Source organism: Heptranchias perlo, chromosome 23 (genome assembly GCF_035084215.1).
Source record: "Heptranchias perlo isolate sHepPer1 chromosome 23, sHepPer1.hap1, whole genome shotgun sequence".
Taxonomy (NCBI): domain Eukaryota; kingdom Metazoa; phylum Chordata; class Chondrichthyes; order Hexanchiformes; family Hexanchidae; genus Heptranchias; species Heptranchias perlo.
The window spans coordinates 20,414,856-20,428,133 of NC_090347.1; the positions used below are offsets into that span (position 1 = coordinate 20,414,856).

The following is a 13,278-nucleotide window of genomic DNA, read 5'->3' on the forward strand; positions in this document are numbered from 1 at the left end:
CTACTGCGATCACAGTGAAGCTCCTTGAAATGCAAGTTGTTACTAACATCTTTGAATGAGATTACCACATTATCCATCGTTTTATGCAGTGGACTTCCACTCATGAACTAAGTCATGAATGCCCAAACTCATTCCACTTATTACCGTAACAGCCATCAGAGGAAGGAGACCTTTCTCGGCACTCTGGATTGGATTTGAACCCAAGCACAAAACCAATTTCTATTGTAGCTAAAATTAGTTCAATCTGTTGTAACTGCATAATGCAAGATATAACTCAATCAAGGGGTTCTGATGACACTGATCACTGCTAAAGCTTTCACCTTGCAGCGTCTGACGTTATTGGAACGATTTGATTGAATTACAGTCTTGCAACTCCCTCCCGGATATCTATTGTTGCGAACACATGCTGGTTAAGCATCTATGTGGCAAACACAGCGTTATATTTATATGAAGTTTCCTAGTAAGTAAGCATTTCTTGTTGACGTTCACTGTTCCCAATCGGTTCTATCTCACCCAAATCTAAAGCCCTAACCCATCTCTAGCAACAGGTTTACATTAGATTAGAAGCTATAAAATCATTCCAGGTGCTTTACTGAGTCTGTTGGCAAAAGCTAATTGCAGAATTGACCGAAACAACTGTACTTAATTTATCATCTGCTGATCAAGATAATCGGTGGCAGCGCACTTTAAACCCACAGCATCCCCGTTCTTAAATTGTTCCTGGAAAGCAGATTTCTATTCTGAATGCACAGTAGAACCTGTGACTGAAGTTTATTGCTAATGTTTCCTTTAACTAAGAATTTCAGCTAATGAAACACTGATTGGTTGTCATGCATTTTTATTCTATATTCAGTATAAAAGTAATGTCCTGGTGTTGACTATTGAGTGGTGACGCTGAGGACTGTTTGTACTGGATCTGAGGGCACAGACAGCGAGTCGCCGGTAGGCGGCCTTTGTGAGCAAGTCCCTGGCCGATTATGTGTCAGCTCGGATTTCTTGTGCACAGAATCCAACTTGAAAGTCTTTCGGACTCCAGGATACAGGTCAGACTCACACACAGGCAAAGGATCGGCAGAAAGAACGCATCTCGCTGGTCCAGCGGCTGGGCATAGCATCCACTTCCATCCGAGAAGCGAAAAAAGGGCAAAACAACCACAGGAGAACAGACTCAAAGGGAAGATAAACAAATATTTTGGTCTTTTTTTTTAGGAAAAAAGGCTATAAGATTGCGTACCACTCCGAATCAGAAAATCCTTATTGGTAGCTTATGATAAAAGTTGTGGATCTGAATTCTCTTGTGTGTTGAGGGCTGTGCTGGAGGAAAGTATAGAGACCACCCGAAGATGTGAGGTTTAAAGAGACAGTTTGTGATCTTGACTCGGTCTCTGGGACCCAGCGCCATGCAGCAGATACTGTACAACCCGACCCACTGCCAAGAATCATGAAGGACGGAGGGGAATCCAAAGACCAACAACTGACTGTAAGTTCCTTACTAGCTAATAAATGACATTTTTGGAAAGTGAATAGCCTGTTTTAACACACAACCGTATTCACTCAATAGAACTGACGTTTAAATATCCGTGCTTTTCATCAGGAAATAAATATACACCGTATACACCTATCGTGTAACTTAATAGATTTCGCTTTCTGCATTTACATTTAAAAACAATGACATTCATGCACAGTAACTCAGCACGATATAACGCAGAAAGTGACTGGAGCTTTGAAAGTACAGCACTATATTTGTATCTTGCCCTAAAATGTACTGAATGCTGTACAAACACTTTAGTTCCATGGGGATTAAATGCAGATGCTTTTTAAAGTGGTAGCTTGTTGGTTTAATTTTAATTCTGCTCAATGTTAACACCGCCAAAAAGGTAAATTTGTAAAACCTGTTTGTCTGGAGTTGTGAAATAGGCTTCCTGTTGGTACCAGATTAAATAAAATATTCAAATATTTTAGTTCATATTCCATAGCTGTCCAAAGATAAAGTTAGAAAACTGCATCTGCTTCTGTGTGCATGATACAATTTCAAATGTATTTGTCTAAAGGGTGCACTGATCAGGAGCTTTTGGATTGCAAGCCAGAAATTCTTGCATCCAAATAGAGGTGTGTCTGGTATATTTTCACAATGGGAATGAACTTGAACAATTTTCAAGTGTAATCTTGCTCCAAGTCATTGCTTAAAGCTCAGCACAATGATAACACTTAACTTTTTCCCATTTTTCCACTTTTGCTCCATTTCTTTTCTGAAGGTGCTGACTTAGAGGTATGGTTCATTCTTCTTGCGTGAGCCTAGCCAAATCCAATTGCAGTTGAATCTAATCTTGTTCTCACCCAACATGCATACTTGCCAGCAAGACTCACTAGATAGTGATCAGGAACCGGAACCCTGGCTAACTTTTTTCTCCCCCCCACCCCCCCCCACTTCTCTTAAAGGATTAAATTATGAGGACAGGTTGCATAAACTTGGCTTGTATTCCCTTAAGTTTAGAAGGTTGAGGGCTGATCGAACACGATAAAAGGATTTGATAGCGTAGATACAGAAAAACTATTTGCTCAGGTGGGGGATTCCAGAAAAAGAGGGCATAATCTTAAAATTAGAGCCAGGCCATTTAGGAGTGAAATCAGGAAGCATTTTTTCACACATGGTAGTGGAAATCTAGAACTCGCTCCCCCAAAAAGTTGTGGATGCTGGTTCAGTTGAAATTTTCAAGACTGAGTTTGACAGATTTTTGTTAGGTAAGGGCATCAAGGGATATGGAACAAAGATGGGTAAATGGAGTTCAGGTACAGATCAGACATAATCTAATGGAATGGCAGAATGGGCTTGAGGGGCTGAATGGCCTGAAGGGTTCTTTGTAACCCCTGAGCACTGAAGCCAATTGTGCTGCTCAACTGCTGCCCTGGCTGAGATTAACTAAGAGCCTGTGTTTTATATAGCATCTTATCACATCCACAAAATGTCTCCAAAGCACTTCACATCCAATCAATTACTTTTTGAAGTGTAGTCACTATTATGTAGACAAGCATAGCACACAGCAAAGTCCCTCAAACAGAAACTGAGATAAACAACCAGTTAATGTGGTTGTAATATATTAATTGAGAGTGGAATGTTGGTCTGGAAGATATCCCTGCTCTTCTCAAATAGTTCTATGGGATATTTTACGTCCATTTGAACAGACAGATGGGCCTAGGTGTAAAAATTCATCCAAAAGATAGCACCTCTGACAATGCAGCACCCTCACTGTACTGAAGCTCAACACTGACTGGAAATTGAAATTGTATTGCTTTAGCACTACACCGAGGGCACTATATTTGATATGATCAGATTGCAATTTGTATGGATTTTATTTTTATCTGCCTGCTTTCGCCCTATATGCTTGTATCTTTCTCTGCTTCAAGTATTTATCAAAATTTCCCTTTAAAAGATGTAATAATCTCGACCTCAACCAATTCATTTGGGAATGAGGAAAGATTGACTACGTTGGGTCTTTTCCTTCTTGAAAAGAGAAGACCGAGAGGGGTCATGATAGTGTTTAAAATTATGAAAGGATTGGGCAGATTGGATCCAAGTAAGCTTTTCGTCAATGTAAAGAATTTAAGCATAAAGGGTCATATTTACAAATTAAGGACAACAAAAGTAAATAGGAAATGCAGGAGGGACTTATTTTACTACAAGGGTGGTGAATATGTGGAACAGATTACCGGCACAGGTCGTGGAATGAGAAACCTTAATAACAACAGAGAAAGCTGAACTGATTTCGAGAAGGTAATAGATAGGTTCTTATCTCAAATCTCCTCTCAGCCCTCTGCTCCTGTAGAATTATTCCCAGCAACTGAAGTCTTTCCTCGTACAGTTTCCCAACACGAGCATCATCCTGGTAAATCTATGGCTTTAATGTCCTTCCTATAGTTAGGCATACAAAATTGCTCATAGTACTCTAACTGTTGCCTAACAAGTGTTTTATAGAAATTTATCATTGCCTCTTTACTTTTGTATTCTATGCCCCTATTTATAAAACCCAAATTCCTATTGGCTTTTTTAAGGTTCCATCCACCTGCACTTGCACAGTGCAGGTGGGGGTAATCATAAAAATCAAAACAATGCCAGGGTCATGGGGGAGCCTGGTCAACCTCACCCTCTTTCCACCCCCCCCCCCCCCCCCCACCACCACCACCCCTGTCATGGGCAGATGGGTGGCTGAGGTTCTGGGTACATAAGCCAGATGGGCACTAGCGATGCACCCAAAGTAACATTTGTATTCATCTGCCTCATGCAAATGCTATGCCCTCCAATTGACCTCACACACTCTGGTGAGAGTCAGTCCTGGAGAGCACCATCCACACAACTGCCAGGATCACAACCCATGGCATTTCAGAGCCAATGTTGCTAGATATGTCATTAAGGCTAAAATTTGTAGTCCAATTCATTTATAAGAATTACAATTACTCAGAGGAATAAGAATACAACAAATAAACTGCAATGCAATTCTTGTCTTGCACTTTAAACTGTCCCAAAAATAATGTCCAAAATCTTTAAGTCTGCTTCAGAACCGTTTAATTGTGTCTGTGATGAAAGTAAATTGGGTGTTTCAGACTCACGGAGCGACTCTCATTGCTGCAATACGCAAACTGGCAGGCAAACAAGGAACTTGAACATCTTTGACCAGCTGGGCTAATATTGAGGCTTTGCTACTGATGTGGAACCTTGCTATCAGCGAGCACGGTTCAGAGAATCAAGACTGTCGTGTTGTCGCCCTATCTCTGACCTGCACTGGCTTCCTACAGGGTTCTGCACCAGCAGCAGAGCCTGCCAGAATTAGCCCAATGCTGTTGGCTTTCTGTGAAGTGGTGACAGGTTTCTTTGAAGAACAACCAGATTCTTTGTCAACTGTCTGGTAATCAGGGTATTAATTCTCTTTGCCATTCAGCTGGATAAGATGAGAACAGCAGCCCCTTGGCTGTCTGAGTCATTTACCTGACCATGGCCTGAAAGGGAGCCTATTTGGAATTTCATCTGGAATGACACTCCTTTTGAACAAAGATGGACCACCTCCCCTTCAAACTTTTAGCCATCGTTTATCTTTTTCATATGAAAAAGATATAATGCAGAAATTTGGAATGATGGAGCTACTGTTGTACTCAAGTATATCCATGTGATTTATATCAATGAATGTTAATTGTATTCAGGTGGTGCATATCATAGAATCGTAGAATCGTTACAGCACAGAGAGGCCATTTGGCCCATCGAGCCTGTGCTAGCTTTTTGTAAGAGCAATCCAGTTTCGTCCCATTCCAATTCATATCAATTGAGAACTCTCTTGTATCCATTTATAAGAGAGCTGATCTAGAGTGTGGTGAGGGTGTAATGTGGATCCCTGTGAATAAAGGCTTGGAAGCAACTGAAGACGAGGTTCTAGTATTCTATCCTTCTCGACCTGGCTATCCAATTTATAACAGTACTGACATTTGTGTTTCTCTGGTAGTGTAGCTCTTCACATTAAATTCACATAGTTTGGCCAATTACCCAATGTCATACTTTTAACTAAAAGCAATACTTGATCCTTGGTCCTAGCCTGAGATGTGGAGCACGACCCGAGTCAGGGAGTTTGTTCAACTTGGTATATATGCTGAGTTGGTTTTCTGTTGGTTGGCTTCTCATACAAAAACATTGGGATGCCTTCCAAGAAGAAATTGGCTGCCATGATGGCATTCACTCATTCAGGGAAAAATATCACGCTCTACAGGCTCTCTGGGGGCCAGCATATAATCTTGTGAAACATTCATGTTGGAGAGGATTATAAATACTGTTCACCTGTGGCAGAACATATTGGAGCCACTGCTTTGTTGTCCATGCACTAAAACAGTCTGAGGAGATGGGGTTGGCAAGACCCCAGCCAAAAAAATTAAAACTAAATTATCTAATCATTAATATATGCTATTGATGTTCCTGGTGGCATCCAAAGAAAATGACTACTGTAGTGGGTACAGTACATTCAACATGGTGTAGATTTTTTAAGAAAAACCTTACACTGGTGGTAAGGGGGAAATAAGTACATAAGGTAGCAGCATTGTTAGGATTACCGATGGTAAATCCACTACTGCTGGTCCTGGGGAATAAATAGAGTAGTTTTATTTAAATTACTTATTAAGTTGTCCAGTTCCAGCCAAGGTGTCTTCATCACAAGCGTAATGGGCTCCATAATAATGCTCAGATTATTAGTCTGTCTCTCTCTTGTGAAATCATATTGCATTTACAGAGCGGTGGGATCTCTATAATGTCATTCCGTACCTTCAGCAATTGACTTTCCTTTCACTTGGCACAGGTGGCCCTTCGGATTCGGCCCATCAATGAGACAGAAGTGGAGGAAGGAGCCACAATCATTGCTCACAAAGTCGATGAGCAGGTCAGATGTTACCGAATACTTTTATATCAGCCTGATTTCAATGGACTTCCTAGCAATTTACATCTCGTGTCAGGAGCTGGCTGTTGTTGTTCCAGGGAACGGGTCAATTCACTTTGTGCTTTTTTTTTAAATTTGGAATAACTGTGCAGAACTGTTAACATCTGGGAGATGCTTAGATTAAGGTTGATGATCTCAAGGAGTGGTATAGGTTGCAAACCTGTTACTCTTTTTTTAAAAAAAAGAGTAGAATAGGCTACATTTTTAGAGCAAAATGTCAGGCTTGGGTAGGAAATGAATGTGGTTTTGAATAAACTAGAGATGAAAAGAGAAACTTGGAAAAATAAATTGTAAATGGTCTTAAAGGGAGTAAAGAGAAACTTATTGTGGGTATGTTTGAAGTAGGCAAGGTATTAAAGAGCAAGTAGGACTTTTTAAAATTGAGGTGAGATAGTGGGAAGGGAGACAATACAGTAGGAATTTCAGAAGTTTTTTTTAAACAACAGTTTTCAATGTACACAATGATGGTATCTTTTCTGGAGCTGAGTGGGGAGATCCGGAAATTCTGAAATATTGGAGAAAATAAAGATTAGAAATAAAATATAGGGCTTCATACTCCAAAAAATGACCAGATTAAATGCAAGCAAAAATATTTGGGAGAATAAGGATAGAGGTGGAGAGAACCTGTAGCTGAAATTAGAGAGAAAATTACAGACATCATAAATAATCGGTCTCACATGGAAAATCCTTAGCTCATGTGCAATTAATAATAGTCGCATTAAATCACTCATTAAGTCTCACGGAGCAAAAGAACTCTGGGTACAATTAATTATAGGAAAGCAGTTCTGCTACAATTCTTCATAGAAACGCAGCATCTCCTCTATTAGATTTCCCCCGTGTACAATGATTTATTTTAACAACGAGGAGCATAATATAACTTTCCAAATAAACCACAGAGGGTTATTTCTGTTTATGCAGCTATGTGAACTATTCTTCCCATTTGCATTAAAGATTAGTGACTAGTTGTGCAGAATTTCCTGATATAAATTGATCTTTTCTTTTTAATTAGGCTATCACTTTGCAAACAAATCTTGAAAGGCCTGAAATTCTAATTTGAAGGTGGTCATGGCATCTGCCATCAGTAACCATGCACCTTAACGTGTTCTAAATCAAAGGAAATATAAATCAAAGTATATCAGTCATTTCATTTATTGCTGAGATGGAGGGTAGGTAGTCTCTTGTACAGGGGATACTGTCATCGGTGAGCTTTTATTTATGTTTAGGAATTTCTGCGAACATCTGCAAGATCCAACAGGTGTCAGTCAACAACCCCCTTGTCATCTCTCCAGCAGTGATCAATTCGATATGTTGAAATATTGCCACCTTTTTATACTGAAGTTCCTGTCTGAAGATAACACTTTTTAAATATTCACTGCAAAAGCTCAATCAGAAAATCCTATAGCAGTAGCCACTGTGGTCCTGGTAATGGCTATAAACTCTTGTTGCATTTGCTCAGCTACCCAATCTGTCCAGATGGAAATAATAATCCCCCATTGGAAAAGTTTCTCTGACCATTTCATAATGGATAGCTGATGCATGCAAGTCAATTACCAAAACACATTTAGTTTAGAGGGTCAAAATCAGGAAGACAAATCTGAGAGTTTGTGTTCGCATCTGAACCAGATGATCTTGAATATTTGTTTTCAATTTTATGTTGTTGCTGAGAGTGGACCTCCCTCTTTTCCATCTCGATTTTGGTGTCACACGTTAATTGTGTGCGAGGAGGCGGGGAGGTGACTTGCTCCAAGATATCTTCAGATAATGATGTGGAGATGCCGGTGATGGACTGGGGTGGACAAATGTAAGGACTTGCACAACACCAGGTTATAGTCCAACAGTTTTATTTTAAATCACAAGCTTTCGGAGCTTACCTCCTTCGTCAGGTGACTCACCTGATGCAGGAGGTAAGCTCCGAAAGCTTGTGATTTAAAATAAAACTGTTGGACTATAACCTGGTGTTGTGCAAGTCCTTACAAATCTTCAGATAACACTTTGAAATGAGAGAAACTAGTACTTGAAGAATCACCAGAACAAATTCACATCCCATTGTTCTGTGGCACAATGTGTTGATGCTCTAATTCACCACACTGTTCAATTTGTTAACAGGTGACCTACAGTGGATAATGTTCAATCGCTTTTCACCATTGCTTTGGTCCCTTTTTGGAGGTTTTCTGAATTTTGAATTTATAAGTGGTGCTGTGATTCAGAGCAAAGGGTATTACTGTACTGATTTTTAAAATGGAGAACGTGAAGACATATTGGACTGCGTGGCAGGACCAGGGATTTATTTCAGCAAACATTAGGATTACTGACTGTCTGGTATATGTTATGTTACGTTATTTATCATGGCTGCCAAATCTGAGCATGGAGCCGCAAGAGGGATTAGTCTGACGCACTCCTTAGATGGAGGACAGATAAATCTCTCAAAGCATTGATGGCAAAAATCCGTCATCTGTGGGTTATAATTGTGTTTACTCATTAGATTACGTTACATAAGGACAAAATCCCAGCAAGAAATGCTTTCTGGTTGCAATGTTTTAATCAGATTGGTGATGAAACAAAAGCTTGGCAATTTATTGTATATTTTCCTGTGTATGTACTTATTTATTTTTCTTGGCAACTTTCTCTCCTCCTGAAAATGTGCTGGCCCACTGATAACTCACTCAAGTGTCCATTATTTGTGTGTGAGCCTTGATGGTGAATGTTAGTAGGCTGTTTGACTGTAGAGAGCATCACAGCCAAACACTATCCTTCCTCACCGGATATTTATTTAAGACTCTTGCCAAAGTGGGTTTCATGGTTCCTAGAATAAAAGAGTGCTCACTGCCAACATCTTGTGAATAATACAAATCCCCTTCCCAAATCCGTACTCCATAGTCAGGTAAAGTTCAAATATAAAGGTAAGTTCCCAGTAGGATTAGAGTAGCACCAATTCTTTGACCCATACTCCCTTTAGAGTGTGGCTTTTTGCTATGAGTGAAGGTTCATTGAAATTACCCTATAAAGTCATAGTGCAGTGGATCATAAAAATTAGTACTGTGTGGCTGCTTAGTTGCCCTGGGGAATTTCGTGTTGACTAATTTTTCCACTATTTAAGTGAAACATTAAAGGGCCTGGAATTTATGTTTATAAAATCTCACCGCACAATGATTTGGCTGTTATGCAAGCTGTCGGTTCTGTAATAATATAGATAACCTGCAAGAATATAAGCAAACATCTAATCTATTCCATTGGGGAATGGAATTTAAACTTTTTCCATGTCAGGCACCCACTTAGCATCAAGCACTTCCAAGTCAGGTATAGCATAGAGAGATACAGAGAAATGATCCCTCAACTCTGCCCCGACAGTGTGCCTCAAAATAGCACTCCCTATTATACCTGTGTAACATTGTTTCTTTTCCCCACAACAGCCACCCTGTGGTCTGTCAGAGTGAGATTATCAATTAATGCCAAATTAGAGACCATATATGCTGTAGGTCCATGCCCATTGGGAACTGGACTGAGAATGCCCAAACTCATTTTACATAGGACCCCTACAGCCAGTAGACACAGCAGATTATTCTCCCAACAATTTGGGCTGGATTTGAACCTAGGTTCCAGAAGTGAAAGGCCAGTTTGTACCACCCAGTTCCTTATCTCTTTTTAGTCTTTCCTTGGGGGAAATTATAAATTTTGTATTAAACTAATGTTGCTACTTTGTGTCATTTTTGGCCTTTTTTTTGTTCATTATTCTTATCATGTCTTTATAATTTTTCCATTATGCAATTTTAAAATATTTTTAAAGGGTGAAAGTGCTATGAAGTTGCACTTTAAGTGAACATAGAACTGATTTTAAAATTAAAAGAAAGATGGCACCTTAAAAAGTCACAAAAATCAAAATCAGATGACTAGATTGTTAAAGGTCTGAGTCAAACGTAGACGGTCTTTGAATTCACTTCGAAATGTAATTGCTAAATGAGGTTTCTCATTTAGGAGAAGACATTTAGGGCTAAACCATGATTATGAAGTGTGTATCCGTATTATATAACAAGCCGACCTAGCCAAGCATCAGTGACTGTTGTGTGGCATTCATGTTATTCTCGTGTGGTAAATCGAATCCAAATGAACTTGGCCTCAACTCCATGGCTTTTTGTGCTGTTGTACCAGTGTAAGCTGAGACAGGGTAACAGATGTGATTGGATGACGATCACAGGTGCCAACGTTCACATTGACCTCTTGGCTCTCATTGTACTATTTTAGTAATGTATGAGTCAATCAAATGTAGATCTTAAAGGGACACTCAACACTATTAATAATAAGCTTGAAAAGCACTCGCTCATCCAAATCTGAAGTATGGTCTTCATCCATCATCAGCATATCATGCTAAACTCCGTGTTCCCTAGGTAGTATCTGCTTGTCACAATTGCTGACAAAAATCAGTACAGGATTCAAATTTCCTGCTTATCGCCAGGGCATTCCAGGATAAATCTCTTCTGTTCATGTGTGGACCATGTGCACATGTGTGGCCGTGCGATAAGGTGATCTTTGCACTCGTGAATAAATGGCACCTGATGATGGCGAGCAGGTGTTTCAAACTTGCAGTAGCTGAAGTGCAATTTTGTTTTAAATCTTTTTCATTTCTTAGCTATCAAGTAATAAACACAATAGATTTTTAAGGTAGGATAAAAGAGTGAAGAGTTTTAACTATTCTGGTTACTCAGCTAACAACTGCATGCACCGCATGAGTAAACAGTTAACTGTTCAACCTCGTCAATGTGTGACCTTTCATTATAGTGTGTCTTTGTAATGTTAAACATTGCAATAGCATGCAATTTGCATACGTTAGTGTTACAAAAAATCTTTCTTCAAAATCCTGTGGCTTTTTGAAAACATCCTTCAATGGAATAGGGATAAATTCAGTGTATGTATCTTAGTAAACAAAAGTCTTCTACTTACACTGAATAAATGCCTCTGCATACCATCTCACCTTTTCCCATTGATACACAGGGTCCATTTGGTGACTCGTAAGCATTTCTCCCTGAGGTTATCCCTTTGTTTTACACAGGGGTCATTTTATAAGGATGTCTGTCACTGTAATTGTTTGTGTCCCTGCAATTTCTCCATAATTTGGGTTACTCTGCAGATAAAGTACTTCAAAATTGCTGTAGTTTAATAATCTGGATGTTTCCTTTTCCTTTGTTGTTGGTAATTAGTGTTATTGGATTAATGTAAACCTCAAACTCAAATACAGCAGACACACTAAAATTTAATGGCCCAATGATGAATTCAGTTCTTTAAAAAAAATAGCTTTGAGCAAATCCTAAACAAGAACACCAAGATCAGTTTGTGTCAGCATCTTGAGAGGTTTGTAAATTAATGGGAACATGGAGTTAAACTTTGCATGTAGCCCCTGGGGCTCTGTGGCCCATGAAGTCACAAGCTTCAATACCCCTGCCTTTCAACAGAGCAACCAAAGGCCTCATTTGAGGGTAAAGGTGAAGCAGTTAAACTTGCTCATGATGTCGGTGTTCGTTTGAATTGAGCTGTTAGATGATTGCTGTGTTAATCAGATTTACTGGTTGCTTTTGGACAGGAGTCAGGCAGTGGGGCACTGTGACTGTCCTGCAAAAACCTAATGAGTTTTATGGCATGCTGACTTTTTGTGGGTCTTGTTGCCAGTTTAGAAATTCTGCTGCATCTCTGATCTGAGCGGCTCATGGAGTTTCTGCCTTTTAGATGGTGAAGGGCAAGTGCTGAGCTTGATTTTGTTACAAATGTCATGTTGAACAGACCCGGTTCTAGAGTCTTTTTCAAGATTTTATTTCTCAAGTATTTCAATATTCATTGTAAAATTTGAGGCGGATATATTTCCTTTTATCCTTAGTGATATCTTAAACTCCAATTTCAAAACGAAAGCTTTTGGGAATTACCATAAAATCTGGTGTGTTAGTTACAAAGGTTGGAACTGCTAACAGTGCCCAGCTGGCAGAAGATGAACCATATAATCAAACATAAGTCACATCTACAGTTTGCAAGAACCCTCATTACACTGTGATTTAAATGTTGGCTTTTCTGGCATGAACATTATGTTGGCTGTGATCTGTGGCTGCTTGCAATTCACTTTGTAGCCTAGGACCAAAGGAAACACTATCAGTAAGAGGTGAGACAGGGTTAAATGAAAAGACTTTTCAGTTTTTTTTTCCCCATAATATTTAGTAATTTAACAATGGGACACAAAACTGTGTGCTGTTTGGCTGTTATTTGCATAATCTTGCCCTCTAATCGGCTTGTGGTGAGATGGAGTAAGGCGATTAGTTCAGTATCCTGGTCTGATTGTCTGACTTGAGTAAGAGAAGATCCTTTTCTATTCATTATGTTTTTGCTGGCTCAGGTCCAAACAAGAATTAATCTTAAAATATGCACAGAATTGCATCTAACACAGCATGAAATCCTCTGCAGTTTCTTAGAAATACAAGAATATATTCACCAGGTGCTGAGACAAGTCCCACCAATGCAGAATGTGCAAGCTGCCTCGTAGGCTGGCCTGAAGTGCTTTTGAACAAAATGTGCAAAAGCTTAATTTTTAAAAATACTGAAATGTATTAAGATGTGTTTAAGTTGAGGAGTGCTTAAAGCGACATTTGATTTCTTTTGGATTTTTTAAAATTCAGTTTTCCAGTACTTTTTAGAACTGGTTGTTTTTTTTCTGACAATTTTGAAATTTTTTTTAACATTTATTTGTAGATTTTTCAGAACAATGGGGAATGTTTATTTTGAAACAAAAGGAACTGAATGTCTTTTATTCATTCTCAGGTTGTGGGCATCGCTGGCA

At 39.2% G+C, this 13,278-nt stretch overlaps 1 protein-coding gene across 1 annotated transcript in view; it reads left to right on the forward strand.

Annotated features, from left to right (window-relative positions):
• The first annotated feature begins 1,023 nt into the window (after positions 1–1,023).
• The window catches only part of kif19 (kinesin family member 19), a 145,322-nt gene continuing 133,067 nt past the window's right edge, over positions 1,024–13,278 (forward strand). The window contains exons 1-2 of the mRNA XM_068004505.1: positions 1,024–1,480; positions 6,330–6,410. Coding sequence (XP_067860606.1) covers positions 1,442–1,480; positions 6,330–6,410 — 120 coding nt within the window. The 5' untranslated portion in view covers positions 1,024–1,441. The remainder of the gene's footprint in view (positions 1,481–6,329; positions 6,411–13,278) is intronic.